This window comes from Globicephala melas, chromosome 4, assembly GCF_963455315.2.
Source record: "Globicephala melas chromosome 4, mGloMel1.2, whole genome shotgun sequence".
Lineage (NCBI taxonomy): Eukaryota > Metazoa > Chordata > Mammalia > Artiodactyla > Delphinidae > Globicephala > Globicephala melas.
The window spans coordinates 54,817,841-54,836,237 of NC_083317.1; the positions used below are offsets into that span (position 1 = coordinate 54,817,841).

The window sequence follows — 18,397 nt, forward strand, 5'->3', positions numbered from 1 at the left end:
CACAATAGCATCATAGCTGGGGACGGGTGGCAGTATTCACAAAGCAGACATGTGTGAAGTTATATAAGAATGTATGTGATGGCATGAGAAGAGATACTGGGTCTCCCAGTGGAAACCTAAAGCCACAGGGAAAATTCTCAGTCATGAAACTCCACACTAACATTCATTAATGTTCATATACTTGCACACTCACTGGCACATCCCAGTACCCATCCCTGGCTCTAGGAGGCCCAATTCTGACTGGCTCATTTTCTATAAAAAACCGGGTAGACTTATGAGGATGACAGTGGGGGTGGGAGGATGTACACACTACCAGTGGGATGTGAGCGCTGACATTTGGAGCGTGTGTGTGATATATACACAGGCTTGCTCCTTCCAGGGTTATGAGCTCCACATCCCAATCGCACAGAGCCAGACTGAGTCGAAAAGGGGCACGTCCTTTTAAGCAGCAGTTCTGTATGATTCCTAATAGAACGCAGGTGTTCTGGTCACTGATTTAAAAATAAGTTTGACTTACAGAACCACTGTTTGGGTGAATTGAAACTAGTGCTACTGATTAAATCCTTGAGCCACTCTTCCCCAACCCCATCATCCCCTCCATCCCATCCCCCCTTCTTCCCTTCCTTACAGGAGGGTGGAGTCCAAAATCACCAAACAAAGCCAGAGAGGGTACCCATCCACATTCCCACCTTCTTCAGGCCTGAACATCAGATTGTTCAAGCTGTGCATAACATACTTAAAATTTTCACTCAAGGAAGGGCACATTTTTCTAATTTTCATGAAGGCAAATGGTCAGTATTGGCTCTGTTTGAATCGGACAGTAGAGTACATGGAGATCAAACACCACATCAAGACAGCCCTGTGCATAAGCTATAATACTGTTTGGTTTTATATTGGGCACTTCAGTAAGTTACATTTACCCTTCTTAGCTTATTATTTGGTTCCTTCAGGCAATAATTTGCTAATTCCTACTCCCAATGTCCTGAAATGATTTAATGTAGCAGCTCAAAAATTTTCACTCATTCCTAGGCTATAGTTAATATACTGGGGGAAATGGCCTAGTTACTAAATGAAGAAAGGGCAAAAAAAGAGAACATTAGGCTTGGTAGAACAGCATTAACTTATTCAAACTATACAGTCCCTTTCTACTTCCATCTTTGCACATCTATTTCATAACCTTGTTCCTCACTCAGAATTTCCTAATGCCTAATAAGTGGATACATTAACTGAGCAAGCCCTACATATGAAGTATAAATCATTTTAACCATACCTTGGTTACAATACTTTGAGAAAACCTTTCCTTTCCGATTGTTTCTCTAATAACAAATGGTATTTTATGTGGAGCTATTAGTTAAAGAGAAATAAACTGCTGTTTCCATTTAATCAAAATTTTACATCATCATGACAAAGTTCCTCTCTGAAACAACATTAACGAAGATAAAGCATGGCTCCTGGGAAACTGCATTTTCCAGTTAATGCTGCTGAAGAAACAATTAGAAGCTCAATAAGACACAGGTTATCCCGAAGTCTCATTTATAATTAATTAATTTACCAATAAGCCATTTGTTAAGCTCCTACAACATTCAAGGTAAGAATCCAGGCACTGTGCTTGGTATGGAGAGATAGAAGGATTTAATCCCTGCCTGCAAAGAGTTTACAGCCTATTAGGAAGAGTCTGAGGCTAGTTAGTGGGGGTAATAATTGGTCCTAAGAAAAAGAAACTGATGAGAACTGACCCTAAGACTGCCAAAGGGAGAGCTGAAGATAACAGTCCAAGGCATCCCCTAACGTAACCTTGAGGCATACTACCCAGGGTCAGTTCAAGGATCGAACATGGAAGGTTGGCGCTCCGTACTGCTCCCTCCCCGGGAGCCCCTGCCTCCCTACCTCCCTCCCGGAATGACTAAGGGCAGAGGGGCCCCACCCCCCAACCCCGCCGCCCAGAATGGAGCCCGCGTTTATGCGGAGCTGTAACTCCTGGCTCAGGATCTCTTCCCTCCACTGCTGCTGAGCCGCCCCAGAGCCCAATGGGAGGGTGGAGCGACTCCCAACCCCGCCCCCGCCCACGGCTGCAGCGCCGCCAGCTCTGGAAGGGCCCCTCCGGCCGAAGCCGTGACCTTCCTGGGGACCGCGGGCCAGGAAATCAAATTATCAGTGCCCGAAGGAGACTGACCAGAGGCCCAAGAACACAGGAAATACCAAAAGTCATCACACAAACATCAGCCTCACAGAACCCCTAAAGCCCAGATCCTGAAGAAGCAAAAGGGGAGACAAACTGCCTCAAAAGGGATGTTAGTCATGTATACTCCCTGTAAGAGTACATCAAAGGGCTTGTTTCCACTGAGGATGACAAGAGATGCTACAAAGGCACTTTCAGTTTTCAATATAATGGAAATAAAAACTATTATACTGGCATTGTAATTTATTTTCCCCATACCATCATTGAGGTTGGGTGCCTCTTCATATGTAAAATGATCATTTTTATTTCTTTTTCAGTGAAATTTAATTTCATAGGCTCCAAATATTTTTATTTGGTCACTTCTATTTCTTCTTTTGATTGAGAGGCAATTCAAATATACTTTATATTTGTGGTGTCTTCTCCCACAGCACCCTTCCAAGCTAATTACTGTCCACACGGTCACTAAAAAATTTGTCAAGGAACTTGCTTTCACAGGTCATCCACCACTCAAGACATTTGATGTGAGGGCCATCTGCCTTGCACAGCCTTATATCAAGAGCTCTGTATGGAGCTCTCTGCACTCTACTTTTGGACCAGATAAAGGACAGGATGACGATATCATTATTTCCTCACAACCAGGTCAATGCTCAAACATCATTGCCAAGCTGACAGACAACAGGCCTGGGATCTTCTCCTATGATTTTCCCCAGCTTGCCACCAAGACATTTGATCTGAACCATGTCACCATCACCTTAGTCCTGAGAAGTTTGTTTCTAAAATGAACCTGAGGGACTTCCCTGGTGGCGCAGTGGTTAAGAATCCGCCTGCCAATGCAGGGGACACGGGTTGGAGCCCTGGTCCGGGAAGATCCCACATGCCCTAGAGCAACTAAGCCCGTGTGGCACAACTACTGAGCCTGCGCTCTATAGCCTGCGAGCCACAACTACTGAGCCCGCGTGCCACAACTACTGAAGCCCACACGCCTAGAGCCCGTGCTCCACAACAAGAGAAGACACCGCAATGAGAAGCCCGCGTACCACAACGAAGAGCAGCCCCTCCTTGCTGCAACTAGAGAAAGCCCTCGCGCAGCAAAGAAGACCCAACGCGGCCAAAAATAAATAAAATTAATTTTTTTAAAAAATAAAATGAACCTGAAATACAACCCCCCCCCAAAATGCAATGTTACTTGCCTGCTCAGAATCCTGTTCCAGAAAGTAGTCTCCCCTTTTCCCAGGTAATATTAATGGGATAGTTAAGCATCTGAAGAAATACTGTGTTCTCTGTGTGTGTGTGTATTTATACACACACACACACACACACACACACATAAATATACATAGTTGGTTGTGGTTGGTCTTATGAAGATAGGGGTGTAATAAGAGAAGGCCCTGCATTTCAGTAAGGGAGATCATGTGAGGATATATAAAGCCCTTTGCATTGGATAGCGTGCATAGTGCTGCAAAGCTGTTCTGGTCAACTAGGCTAAGTATGACTACAAAACCTGATACATTTTCAAAGTGCAAAACCTCTTACTTAACTCTGGGGGCTACAGGTAGGCCACGGCTACCAGTAGGGGGAGTAATGTATTAACAGAGAGAGACGGACCTATTAAGTATTAATACAGAAAACTGTTACAGGTGATATACAGTGGAAGCACTGGTCATGTTTTTGGTATACCTGTTGAGTTGCCATCTTAAAACAAAGAACTTAAAACTATCTCTTTGGGGAGAAACTATTCCTAATGGGTACTGCACACACATTACTGGAAAACCCGGTAAGAGAACAGGGACTAATCAGGTTACTGGCCAGAGAAATGTTGACTATGACTTCCTGATGTCAGCAAGAGTTAACTCCACTCATTTCAACTCTGCTAGGTCCATAACAACAAAAGCCTGGTACTACAGGATCTTTTTGATCCCAAGGGTCCAAGCCAGATTGGGCAGTTGGCTCTGGTTAAGACATCCCCCCATTGGGAATAAAGAAGAAAGCTGGGAATAGCGTAAGGCAGTATTTCTAAAACTTGACTAATTATGGCCACCCTACATCCCTTGATCACTGACTGAGACCTCGTCTGGTAAAGGGAACATATATGCCTGCATGGGCAGACCCAAGAGTGAAGCTCAAGGCTCAGGCAAGGAAATGAGAAGACATTTCCTTGGGAATGGAGTCCCCATGTCAGACATTACAGAGAGATCACAAGTTCAGATGGGAGCCTGCTGGGAGGACCTAGATCGTAAGGGCCTGGACAGAAGCTGGATTCACAGACTTCCAGGTGAAAACGGGAGATGAAGGGAGAGTTAGAAGATCCCAACACCGAACTAGTAATGAAATGAGAATAAGTGGAGGTGCTTACGTCTACAATTACCAAGCCAAAATCCCTACCTCTTAGGAAGATCAGACACCACTGTCAGACTGGATTCTGGATACTGGTAAATGCTGACATTTACTGGCTGTAATTTTTTTTTTTTTTTTTTTTGTGGTACGCGGGCCTCTCACTGTTGCGGCCTCTCACATCGCGGAGCACAGGCCCCGGACGCACAGGCCCAGAAGCCATGGCTCACGGGCCCAGCTGCTCTGCGACATGTGGGATCCTCCCGGACCGGGGCATGAACCCGCGTCCCCTGCACTGGCAGGCGGACTCCCAACCACTGCGCCACCAGGGAAGCCCTACTGGCTGTAATTTTTAAAAAATATTTGTTTATTTGGCTGCAGCGGGTCTTAGTTGCGGCATGCAGGATCTTCGTTGCTGTGTGCGGGCTCTTAGTTGCGGCATGCGGGATCTAGTTCCCTGACCGGGGATCAAACCCAGGCCCCTTGCATTGGGAGTATGGAGTCTTAACCACTGGACCACCAGGGAAGTCCCTTACATCTTTCTGATGTCTCGTATTGTATGTACTATTCCGTAATACAATGATGCCCTCAGGGCGGAGAAATCTGGATACGACTGATCCCACACTAAATGATCCCAGATAACTAAAGTTGCTCACATTCTGCCTGTATACTGTTCCTGTAGCTTCCTGTTATCAAGATGCCAGTGATCACCTGCGGCTGTCTCCCTGCTTGCCTGTAGTACCCCTTCCTCCTCCTAGGCTGCTGTGGGTTTAGAAACCTAATAACCAAGCTTGTTAGAACGTAGGCAAAGTCAGAATACAGGGGAAAAAAGTGGGCACTCAGGGACAGGGGGCAGTGAGGTTAGGTCTCTTCATAGAATATTTTTATATGGAAGTGTTTATACTTATTTTGGTTGCTCAGAGGCCTTTTTTGCATTTTTCCTCATCTGCTGTTTTTTCAAGATATGATAGGTGGCCAAAAGGCTAACATAGTATATACGGTCTTACTATGAATTAAACAGGGTTTCTCCTAAGGATATCTAGTGTCCCTGTTTCCTTACAATCTATCAATAAAGCTAGATAGAGGGATAAGTTATTTCAATCAAGAGTGTTCATCAAAATCCAATGATTTTAACAAACTATACTTAAGGCAGAGTTAAAACCTTTCATGTCCCTACAAGCCAATTCTTCTTCATGATTAAAGAAGCACAAATTGTGATTTTGGTTCATTATTTTCTTTCCAAATTAGGTTTTACATAATTTAACACTATATTACTATGAAGAAAAAAAATGTTTAATACCATAAAAAAAGTATCTTCAGATTTGTTCTGAATAACCAAATTAAACCCCGGCTAATCTATCAAAAGAAATAGATAGATGGTAGCCTCTATCTTTAAATATATGAAGTTCATAAAAGGTTTTCTTAAGTTCAATTTTAAGACTATCAAAAGAAATTTTATTCTAAGTAATAATGTGAACCAAGACGAATAAATTATGCTCCAACAAATCAAAAAAGGTAAAAAGAAAGCTCCCCAAATTAACACAAAATAAATTTAATTTTCCAATAGGAAATATGAAATTATTTTTGAATGACAATTTAACCTCCTATATTATTTCTATTTAATACATCAAACTACCTTTGCTACTACTTTAACTACTTTAGCTACATTGGTACACTAAGTGCTAAGATAAAACCATCTCTGACTTTTTATTTTCTCAAAATAAAACCAAAAGAAAGTATCCCTGGAAGTATGTCTGGAGGAACTAATGTAGACATTATACTTGGTGTTGCAGAGTATGCAAAATAAGTCTAACTTTTTATGGCATGAATTTCTAAAAGGCTTCTTTCCTTCGAGATGGCAACCACATAGATATACCAGTGCTCAAATACCATACTTGGTCAATATCAAGAGAAGGGGTCCCCAACCCCCGGGCCGCACACCTGTATTTGTGGCCTGTTAGGAACCAGGCAGCACAGCAGGAGGTGAGCAGCTGGTGAGTGAGTGAAGCTTCATCTGTATTTACAGCCACTCCTCATTGCTCGCATTACCACCTGAGCTCCGCCTCCTGTCAGATCATCGGCAGCACTAGATTCTCATAGGACCGTGAACCCTACCGTGAACTGCGCATGTGAGGGATCTAGGTTGCACACTCCTTATGAGAATCTAATGCCTGATGATCTGAGGTGGAGCTGAGGCTGTGATGCTAGCGCTGGGGAGCGGCTGCAAATACAGATTATCATTAGCAGAGAGGTTTGACTGCACAGGGACTATAATAAATCAATTGCTTGCAAACTCATATCAAAATCCTACCAGTGAGTGGCAATTGACTTTGTCCGTGCTAGAAGAGGATCAACTGCTTGAGATCGCAAATGACGGTGGCCTTAAAAGTTTGTTTGAGACAACTTCAAATCTCCATACATTCTGGATTAAAGTCAAGGCGGAGTATCCTGAGATTGACACAAAAGCACTGAAAAGCCTGCTTCCGTTTCCAACACCCTATCTTTGTGAAGCAGGGTTTTCTGCAGTGACAGCAACCAAAACGAGATCACGGAGTAAACTGGACATAAGCAACACACCTCGGGTGTCACTGTCTCCCATCACCCCCAGATGGGACTATCCAGTTGCAGGAAAACAAGCTCAGGGCTCCCACTGATTCTGCATTATGGTGAGTTGTATAATTATTTCATTACATATTACAATGTGATAATAAGAGAAATAAAGTGCACAATAAATGTAACGCACTTGAATCATCCCGAAGCCATCCCACCCCCGCTCCCGGTCCGTGGAAAAATTGTCTTCCATGAAACCGGTCCCTAGTGCCAAAAAGGCTGGGGACTGCTGTTGTAGAGGGTGAAATAAGTCTAACTTTTTAATGGAACAAATTTCTATAAGGTTTCTTTTGAGATTGTAACCACATGGATATATCAGTGCTCAAATACATCTGAAGAACTCGATTCATATACTTACTGAGAGGAACATGAAAGTCCACTTAACTGTCAAGAGTAAATATTCCCAGGACTCAGGGAAAAGGGAACTAAGTTGTCTTGAGAATCACCACAGCATGATGTAAATGTTAAGTGGATGAAATCAGGAATGCCGTCTCTGGTCAAACCCCCCTTCATCACTTACTAGCTGTCATTAAACCTCAGGGTTCCCATCTGTAAAATGGGAATAATAATAGTACCCTCTCCTCATTGGAAGGGTTGATATGGTGATTAAATTAAATGATGTATTTGAAAGGCTTTCACAATACTTGGTACGTAGTAAGCCCTCAATATATGTTAGCAGCTATAATTATCATTATTACATGCCACGCTTGGTACTAGATACCTTTACATATGGGTTAAGTGCCCAGTAATAACACCATGAATCAAAGGAGACTTATTCCTATTTTTTTCGAATGAGAAAAATGAGGTAGAGAGCAGTTAGGTAATTTTCCCAATGTCACATCATTAGTAAGTGGCAGGGCCCAGGCAATGTTACCCTAGAGCACAAGCTCTGAAACACCTTACTGTACGCCTATCAATCCTTTGTCATATAGGTAACAACTATATCCGCCCAGTTTATTACTTGTTTTTTAACTTTATGGTGTTCCCCACCCCTCCATATATAAGGTTTTAATTTTTATGCGTTCAGATTTATTAGTATTTTTCCTTTATGGTTTTTAGTTTCCTTGCCATGCTTTATCATGCCTATTTCAACCCATGAATATTACACTTGCCACTCATATTCTTGTGCCTCATCATTTTTTAATTTGTTGATCCATGTGAGGTTTATTTGGGTGTAAGATATGAGGGAGGAGTCCATCTTTTTTCTCCAAATGAATAGCCTGTTATCCTATCACCATTTAATTGAATAGTTTTCCTGATTGATTTGCATTGCTTCATATACTAATATAACTGTATATGTGGATTATTTTATGAACTCTGCACTACTTCATTAATCTATTTTTGTGTCAGTATAATTTTTTTCAGTCTTACACAAAAAATTACACAAGTAGCACAAAGAATTCCCATATACCTTTCATCCAGATTCATTAAATGTTAGCATCTTACATGACCTCAGGGCAATTATGCATAAAGGGATATAATGTTTATATCCGGGAGCTGAGATTTGAAGAAATTTTTTCTTTGTACGCTTTTGTGCTTTCATTAAAAAAAAAAAACCAATGAATATACTTCCCTTTTAAAAACAATAAAGTTTTTTTCAATAAAAACAAGTAAAAATATATGTTTGATTAACTTCCAAAAACTAGCTGGTACAGGTGGTAAATGCTTCAGGAGTTGGAATAAGAGAGAGAAGTGCGTTTTAATGGCGATGGTGAGATTTAAGTTTAACTTTACAAGGAAGTTTGGGATGTAAACAGGCAGAAAAGGCAAGCCAAGGGTTTATATAGCCAGGAAGGCATCATAAGCCAAAATATGAAATATTGAATGAACACAGCTTGTGAAGATCACACGAGAAGACAGACAAGGGGCTTAAAAAGGTGAATACTGGGGAGCAAAAAATATTGAATATATTGTGAAAGACCTTAGAGGACAGGCTGAGGAATGTGAATTTTGTCCTTTAAGCCAGAGGGGAGGCAAAGTAAAGTTACAAACAAGGTAAAATAACTTAGCCCACCAAACTTTATTTAGTACCTACTGTATACCAGGTACTGTGCTACTCCAGGGACAGTGAATAAAATGATAAAAAATCCTCATAAAAGAACATGCTAGTTGTGTTTTATGAAGATTTGTGGGTTGTACATTTGTGGATCATAGGATTAAATGGGGCTGGGTTAGAAGGGAAGGTATCACTAAGAAGGCAGAATTTGAGCTGAACCTTGAACATTGAAGAGTCAGGTAGAGAGATGATGGGAAGGCATTTTGGGTAAGAGACAAAGGAAGAGAGGATAGGATGAGAGCAGATATACTCCTGAGGTGTTTCAAAACCTACGAGAGGTCCTCTTTAACTTAACCTGGAAAAGTTATTCCAGTGAAAGAAAATAAAGTTGGCTATGTGGACAGTTGTCAAATTGCTAAGGGTTTTGAAAGCCAGACCAAAAATGTATTGCTTTATAATCTGTATAAACTGTCCTGAAGGCAACGAAAAGCCATCAAAAGTTACTGAATTCAGAATGATCTGACTAAAGTCACGTTTTGGTAAGTAAGACTGAGGAGCGAGATGAAAACTATTTTGGAAAAGGGAGGTGGGGAGATGAAGATGAGAGAGATTTCAAAGGCAGCATCCAGAGGTCTTAGTAACTAACTAGATGTCCTGGATGAAAATGAATCAGTCAGATATTCAAAGCACTAACACTGTTGGGGGGATGGGTGGGGGTGGGTGTATTTAAAGATTGTACGTTTGCAGAGGAGGACTGAAAAAAAGCACACATTCTGGGTATGCAACTAATATACTGAATTACATAATAAATATAGGCTGTTAGTGTTGATTTAGGAAATACAACCTACCCGTTTATAAAAGGACGGCTTTCAAATGATTCCTGGAAAAAAAATCATTGTATTACTTTTCATTAAATTCCCCTTAGTCATTTCCGCAGGGGAGACCCTACGTGACAGCAGATTGAGTCCAGTGGGACTTCAATAATAATTCACGTGACAGATTATGAAAATAAAGCCATGCTATCACCAGAGCTTCCTAATTTACAACAAAATGCAACCTTCTTGATAACTTATATGCTATGTAAGCTTTTTATTCAAAAATACTCATGGTGATCTAGAAATTTATTTGTATTGAGAGACTCGGGCTTTTTCTATTCTCCTACAGCACCTAAGAATGTTTGTAACTAATTCCAGTCTCTAGGAGAGGTAAAAAATTATACAAAATAAGAAATGCATCAAATGTATACTCTAGGCCGGCACCATGCTAGGTGTGGTGCACAAGTTCTATTAATCTTAAAATAACCCTTGGTTGAATTGTGTCCCCATCTTACAGATAAGAAAGCTGAGTTACAGAGAGGATAAATCAGTATGGCCACATGGCTAGTGACATGTGGTCAGGATTTTATCTAAGGCTGCTTTTCCACTGTAGCATTGACCTTGAAGGTATGGACTCAGAGCTAGAAGGGACCTTGAAACGTCCTTGCTTCCTACTTCTTTCTAGGCTCACAATAACACCATGAATGAAAATAAGGATCTTTCCTATTTCAAGTGTGCGTTCAAAAGCTACACTAAAGATCAAGTAAAAGTCTCTTTTACACCCAGCAAGGACTGCTGTTTGAGCCTCCTCTGAGCAGTGAGGAGTACAGCATTTTTCTCTAACCTACATTTCCTATTCACCTCCAGATGTAAAACTGATGGGGTGGTACGGGCTAGCTACCGGAGAAATAAAAGCATTTACTCAGTAATGTGTTCCATCACACTCGAACATGTGGCGTTTTAATTGTTTCTTCTGTGAAACACCAACGATAGACTTCCCACAGTCAGAGCCCAGATAGGAGAACTCACACCCAAATGTTTCAGGAAAAGAGAAGAAAAAACATTTTCCTCGAGCAGGAATCAGAACCAGGGGCCTCCTATGGGGCACGTTGTGTTGTAGAATGGTATTTTTTTCCTGTATTAAGAAAGGACATTTTGTTGAAGAGTAAAGTGTAAATCATATGTAAAATGAGGAAAATGTAAAGTATTTAAGATATTAATCGAAGTAGATCCATCTTCTCCCCCTTTTGATCACAATATTGCAGCCTTGCCACAATGACATCCTAAACTAAAACTGAAATGATGATTTTTATTCTACGCCCAGATTTTTACTTCCTTACAGCTTCTGCTTTTTAAGCTAAAAATTCTCTCATTCTTGGTACAATGAATTTTTTGCTAAGTAATTAGAAACCAATTGTGTTTAAACCTTTTGAGATAGTTGGTTTTACGCTGTATAACTCAGGATTTGGTTTCTAAAACCTCAAATTTAGCATCTCAAGTAAGAATGGTGTCTATGGCATGTTTGAAAAAAATGTTTTGAAATGAAGTGATGGGCATTTAAAAATAGAATTCAGAGAGCACACAGCTTCCCTCCCATCTTTTTTTTTTCCACTGGGGGAGAAGAATGACACATCTGCATCATGCTGCCAGAACACTACTGCTGTGATTCTACTGAGCTTCAGAATGGAGGGGAGCTACAGAGACCACTCATAATTACAGCACAGTTACCATGAACATACAGGTACTTTCCAATCAGCATACTCAAGTTTGAAACAGAAATGACCCAGAACACCTGCCGAACACCTTGCCACCAGAGCCTTCCTTCCCTGCTCCCACCCCTCACATCTCAGAACATTCTACCGCACCCCTAACCCTCACAGGCTCTGCCCAACTGTCAGAGCTTTAATTCCACACAAGTGTCCCTCCCACCACGGCCACTCTCAGGTACGCTTCCGCTCAATTTCAGATTTCAAGACCATTCAGAAATCAGAGGGACAGAAAGAGTGTAGAACTTTGTGGGCTAGCTTCAAAGACTAATATCCATCCATATTTTTTTCTTTCTAAGAAAAAATTCAAAATTTCAATAACTAACCTGCAAATCAAACTCTGGAAAAATAAAGCAATCCTTCACTAATTGCAGAAGTTATTATCTTGCAAAGTACAGGCATACCTCAGAGATATTGCAGGTTTGGTTCCAGACCACCTCAATAAAGTAAATACCACAATAAAGAAGCAAGTCACGCAATTTTTTTGGTTTCCCAGTGCATATAAAAGATGTATTTACAATACACTGTAGTCTATTAAGTGTGCAATAGCATTATGTCTAAAAACATAAGGTATGTGCTAATTTAAAATATTTTATCATTAAAAATGTTAACCATCATCTGAGCCCTTAGCAAGCTGCAGCAGTAACATTAAAGATCACTGATCACAAATTGCTGTAACAAATATAACGACAATGACAAACATTTTGAAACATTTGAAAACAATTTGAAACATTTCGAGAATTATCAAAATGTGACACAGAGACACAGTGAGCAAATACTGTTGGAAAAATGGCACCAGTAGACTTGCTTGATGCAGGGTTGCCACAAACCTTCAATATGTAAAAAATGCAGTATCTGCAAAGCACAATAAAGTGAAGCGCCACAAGATGAGGTATGCCTGTATTATTGGTCAAACCACAATGGGGTAACAGAATTGGAGGAAGAAATCACAGCAAAAATGGCTTTAAAATACTTTTAAACCTCAAAGTAAATAACTATTCTGAAAAACACCTGCTTCCCAACAAACCAGTGCCAAACAATCACTATAAGCGTTCGTGATTGATAGGAAGCGCCATTTTCTTAGAACACCGGTTTCAGTGCTCATGAAATACTGCTGCTGTGTTACAGTCTGATTAGGCAGACATCTTAAAGTTTAGTCAATGGGCACACAGCATCTCTTCACAAATTCTTCAAATTAGCGGTTACAGGCTTCAATTATGCAGTGGGAGTCAGGAAGCTAGACCTCTAGGGTCTCCCTTCAAGGAAGGACTTGCGCTCAGTTGCGGGCAAGGTGGCCAGCAGCCGGCTTCCAGCTGTCAGCTCCCTCGGGCTCTGTCCCACCTGCAGAGCCACCTTACCTGGGGCCGCATCCTTCCCAGGGCAGACTGCCTCCAGCGACCGGCCCAGCAGGCAACACTTCTCACCCCGGCCTTTCACCATGAACATCTTGCATCCCAAACTCTGTCTCAATGTCCACTTCCAGAGAACACAATCTGCAACATATGTCTCTTTCATTTACCTTTTCTCGTGCTCCATTTACCACAAATCTCAGGAAAATGCTCATGTACACCCAGCTTCTTGAGTCACCATGATACTTAAGGGCACACTTTTCAGGGCCTAGACTTTGCTTTATTTAATGAAAGAAAGGAATATAAGTAGATTTCTCCCTGTATTATCCTACACAGTACATAGAAGAGGACCCAATTATTGCTGAGTTCTTTTCTCTATGAAGATTAAACTATACTTTCTCATAAAGCTATAAATATAAAATAGCATTCATTCACGTGTGTATTCATTCAACATTATTCAGTACTGAGCACTTTCTACACACCAGGCACAGGTACAAAAGCAGTTAAAGAAGCTTCTGCTCTAGATGAGTTTGCATCCTACTGGTTGAGATAGACAATAAACAAATCAGATGAATACAATGCCAAAGTCTGTGAAGAACAATAAAATGGGGAGGATTAGAGAATGACTGGAGAAACATCTATTGTTTCAAAACCACAGGTAGAGGGGGACTGTTGTAAGCTGCACATTGCTAGGCTGGCAGTCACGTATACATTCAGTACATCAATTTCCTAGATAGTATCCATCATTCTTGCTCTAGTGTAGAATTCATCACATCAACTTTAGTAAAATAATATTTCTTCTGCATTGTGAGCCCACATGCTGCATGAAACACAAAATCTTAAATCTGTGTTACTAACCTATAGCGCAATTCTGTCTTGGGGAAAGAGCAGCCTGAGCCATCGCAAGCTGTAGTCAGATACAGCTGTCTCAGGCAGATGGCTTTAGTGGGCAACATCATAAACTTGCCAGATTTTTTTAAATATGAAAGGGTTTTCTGCCTCATTAGTACTTCATGGCTGACCATCCACAAACACCTGGTGTTCAGACTTCTTCCTCTTGTGAAAATGAAACTATACATAGTCTTAGTTCAAAAAGGTATATGTTATATAATCATTGTCCAAAGGATCTAATACCTAGATAATTATAAAGTCATACGTGGGGGAAAACCCATCCTTACACAGCTTAATTGAAGTGAAAAATTGAAATCAGGACCAATAGGGACTTAGAGTAATGGTAAAGGCAAGTTAAATCACTTTGCTCCTTCCTAATACTCAAACTACTTAGCCCAGAGGGAATTACAGGTGGCCTTTACCGGCCTCTATTTATATCATCAACATAAGAATGAAGAGTACAAATATCAGCTTCTTTCTAAGAATAACGGTGTATGCATCTCTACTTATGCTTTTTTCTTCATACTTTAGAACTCGGTCATCACATCTTCAACACATACAGGAACACCAAGCACCACAGTGTCCTTGCTTAAGATAGGAATCTACCCTGTTGAACTCTTGTTTTAAGGTAAAGGAGAAAAAGAAATAGAATTGGGAGTCTGGAGAAACTGAGTTCAAATTAAGCCACTGTAATTTATTAGCTTTTTAAAAGATCAAACTGTCCCAAGGTGATAAATTTCAGTTTTTGTACCTGTAAAATGAAAATAACATCTTCTCAAATGCCTTACAAGGTCACTAAAAAACGTGTTTTAAAGTACTTTGAAAACTACAAAGTGATGTGCAAATGTATTGTTACAACTGGAGTTTATCTGTTTGGATTTAAATGTTAACACATTATTCTGAAATAATTTTCAATTGAGCAACAAAAAATACATTCTTTCATTTAAGAAGCATTTATTCAGAATTTTCTGTGTTATACTATGGAGAATATAAAAAATGATAGTTATCCGTGTTAGCAAGAAGCTTGTACAAGTCAGATTTGAGAGAAGGAATGTGGGGGGAAGGTGTGGTTTTGGTTTTTGCCAACACCTTTTAAGTACTTTCTATGTGCCAAACATCATTATAAATGCTTTAGATGTAGTAACTCTTTTAATCTTTAAAAACTCTACATAAAAGCTAATATTTTTATCCTCATTTTACATTTGAGGAAGATAAGGCACAAGAAGGTTGGAAACCTGCCAAAGGTCAGACAGCTAGTTAAGTACTGGAAGTCTCAAAGTCAACTCACACACTCAGTCAATTTTACAGATGAGGAAGATAAGGCACAAGAAGGTTGGAAACCTGCCAAAGGTCAGACAGCTAGTTAAGTACTGGAAGTCTCAAAGTCAACTCACACACTCAGTCAAATTAGCCACAGCGTTATGTTATATTACATCTCAAGTTGGGCAGAAAACGCACACATATCATTAATAATACTCACTAATGCTGACTAACAATACTAAGGCAGTGAATGATAAGTGAAGAGATTAGCATGGGGTGAGGTGGCCAAGGAAGTCTTCATGACAGGAACCCAAAACTAGATCCAAACTTGTTGGTAGAATTGAGATAAGAATAATTAAATAAAGAACAAATAAGACTGTGTTTCATACGTACTTTTTTGAGCATGCAATAGGTATCACTTTATTGAAATATAACATACATATAGGAAAACAGAAAAATCCCAAATGTACTTTTGAAATATCTCATTGAGTGGGTTCTCTTTTATAGACTGGATTTATTTCCTAATTAAAACAGAGCAAAAACTGACTTGAAGCAACATATGACTACCTATCCATATACCAGTCTTAATATAAACCATTTTATTTCAAAGAATTACCATTTGAGTATTTCCTATAATCAAGACCATTCAATACTGCCCATTATAATGGAAAATAACTTGAATTATATATACATAACATATATATATATATATGTTTTTCCATAATAAAAAAATAACATATATATATATGTTTTTCCATAATAAAAAAATAACATAAGGCAAATCAATTATTTCCAGTTTACATGAGAAGCCCTGAGTTGATATTCCATGGTATGGACAGAAGGCTTTCCCACTTGCCCCTCTGATTTGTATATTTGCTATAATTATAATATTGTATATATAGAAAAACAGCTTCGAGAGCTACTTTTCAAATGACACACAAAGCAATGGCCAAGAATGATTTCTACTTGTTTCAATTTCTAGCAGAATATGTGTACTGACTGCTTGTTGGTCCTGTGTGTATCCCATGTAACTTACCAAGCGATAGGTCTGGGCCTTCAAAAGGCTGAGATCAATAAAGTTTTCTTCATTGTCTGTCTCCTCTTCCTTAGAAAAATAAAAGAGTTTAAAAGTTAATAATTATAAAAGTTGTAATTAAAAAAGGTATTTTCAGATTTCACATACTTAATATGCTAAGCTCTATAGAAAGACTAATGCAGGAAAGGGTATTTAAAAGCCTAGTAGTGTGCATAAAGTAGGGCATAATGTTATCTGTTTTTTGATGATGCCATTTAAAAATAGGACCTCTTTTAGAGTCACTGAAGAAAAGAAAAAAAGAGAGAAAGATGCCACTGCTGTGAAACTGGGGATAAATAAACATAAAAACATAACAAGAAACAGTCCCAAGTGGCATATCTGAAATAAAGAGACACTGGAAGGAGTTAATGGAAATTTTGAGTAACATGACTAAAATGGACAAAAATAAGAGGCTGACAGATATAGAATACTCTCACCTACTCCAGGGACCAATCACATTAACGTATATTTTTGACATCTCATCTTTTATATGCTCAAGTTTAAAGATATTAAATATTAAATGTATATAAGGATGTAAAATATATACATGTAAGATACTAAACTTGTATCTTAGATATTAACTATCTAAAAGAAAAGTTCAGGTAGATTCCAAGCTGGTCCTGATTCCTAGCCCAACTGATATGGGGAATGGGGTCAGAAGAGACCCTTTGAGAATCAATTCCCTCTCCAATATACAGTAAATACAGAGTCTGAGCAGGCTCTCTAAGCATATACAACAAAACTTTAGTTCCCCTTTCTCTTCAAATGTCTTTGTGGTGACAAGTGACATAGTGGGTGAAACAAATTTAACAAGAATATCCAAAGCTTAAAGACATGGTAATAAAGCAAATGGAACTTGGCCCTGAAGTCTTGTACAGAAAAAAAAAAAAAATAAGTGGGTGTTGTTTGGTGGACACTTACACATGTAGAGTTGTACAAAAGCTGCAGTGGCAGATTTCAAAGATAACCCTTATCTTTAAGCATTTAGAAGTATCAAGCTTCTTTTCTGACCACAACACTATGAGATTAGAAACCAATTACAGGAAAAAAACTGTATAAAACACAAACATATGGAGGCTAAAAAATATGTTACCAAATAATCAATGGATCACTGAAGAAATCAATGAGGAAATCAAAAAATACCTAGAGACAAATGACAATGAAAACACGACAATCCAAAACTTATGGGATGCAGCCAAAGCAATTCTAAGAGGAAAGTTTACAGCAATACAATTCTACCTTAAGAAATAAGAAAAATCTCAAATAACCTCTCATTACATCTAAAGCAACTAGAGAAAGAAGACAAAACAAAACCCAAAGTTAGTAGAAGGAAAGAAATCATAAAGATCAGAGCAGAAATAAATGAAATAGAGACAAAGAAAACAATAGCAAAGATCAATGAAACTAAAAGCTGGTTCTTTGAGAAGGTAAACAAAATTGGTAAACCTTTAGCCAGACTCATCAAGGAAAAGAGGGAGAGGATTCAAATCAACAAAATTAGAAATGAAAAAGGAGAAGTAACAACAGAGATACAAAGGATCATAAGAGACGACTACAAGCAACTATACGCCAATAAAATGGACAACCCAGAAGAAACGGACGAATTCTTAGAAAGCTAAAACCTTCCAAGACTGAACCAGGAAAAAATATGAACAGACCAATCACAAGCACTGAAATTGAAACTGTGATTAAAAATCTTCCAACAAACAAAAGTCCAGAACCAGATGGCTTCACAGGCGAATTCTATCAAACATTTAGAGAAAAGTTAACACCTACCTTTCTGAAACTCTTCCAAAAAATTACAGAGGGAAGAACACTCTCAAGCTCATTTGACCACCATCACCCTAATACCAAAACCAGACAAAGATACCACAAAAAGAGAAAACTACAGGCCAATATCACTGATGAACATAGACACAAAAATCCCCAACAAAACACTAGCAAACCAAATCCAATAACACATTAAAAGGATCATACACCCTGATCAAGTGGTGTTTATTCCAGGGATGCAAGGATTCTTCAATATATGCAAATCAATCAACATGATACATCACATTAAGAAACTGAAGAATAAAAACCATATGATCATCTCAATAGATGCAGAAAAAGCTTTTGACAAAGTTCA

General features: G+C 39.3%; 1 protein-coding gene across 1 annotated transcript in view; it reads right to left on the reverse strand.

Moving 5' to 3' along the window:
• The window catches only part of IFT57 (intraflagellar transport 57), a 64,219-nt gene that overhangs the window by 32,025 nt on the left and 13,797 nt on the right, over positions 1-18,397 (reverse strand). Inside the window, exon 5 of the mRNA XM_030836719.2 lies at positions 16,234-16,302. Within this exon, the coding sequence (XP_030692579.1) occupies positions 16,234-16,302 (69 nt within the window). The remainder of the gene's footprint in view (positions 1-16,233; positions 16,303-18,397) is intronic.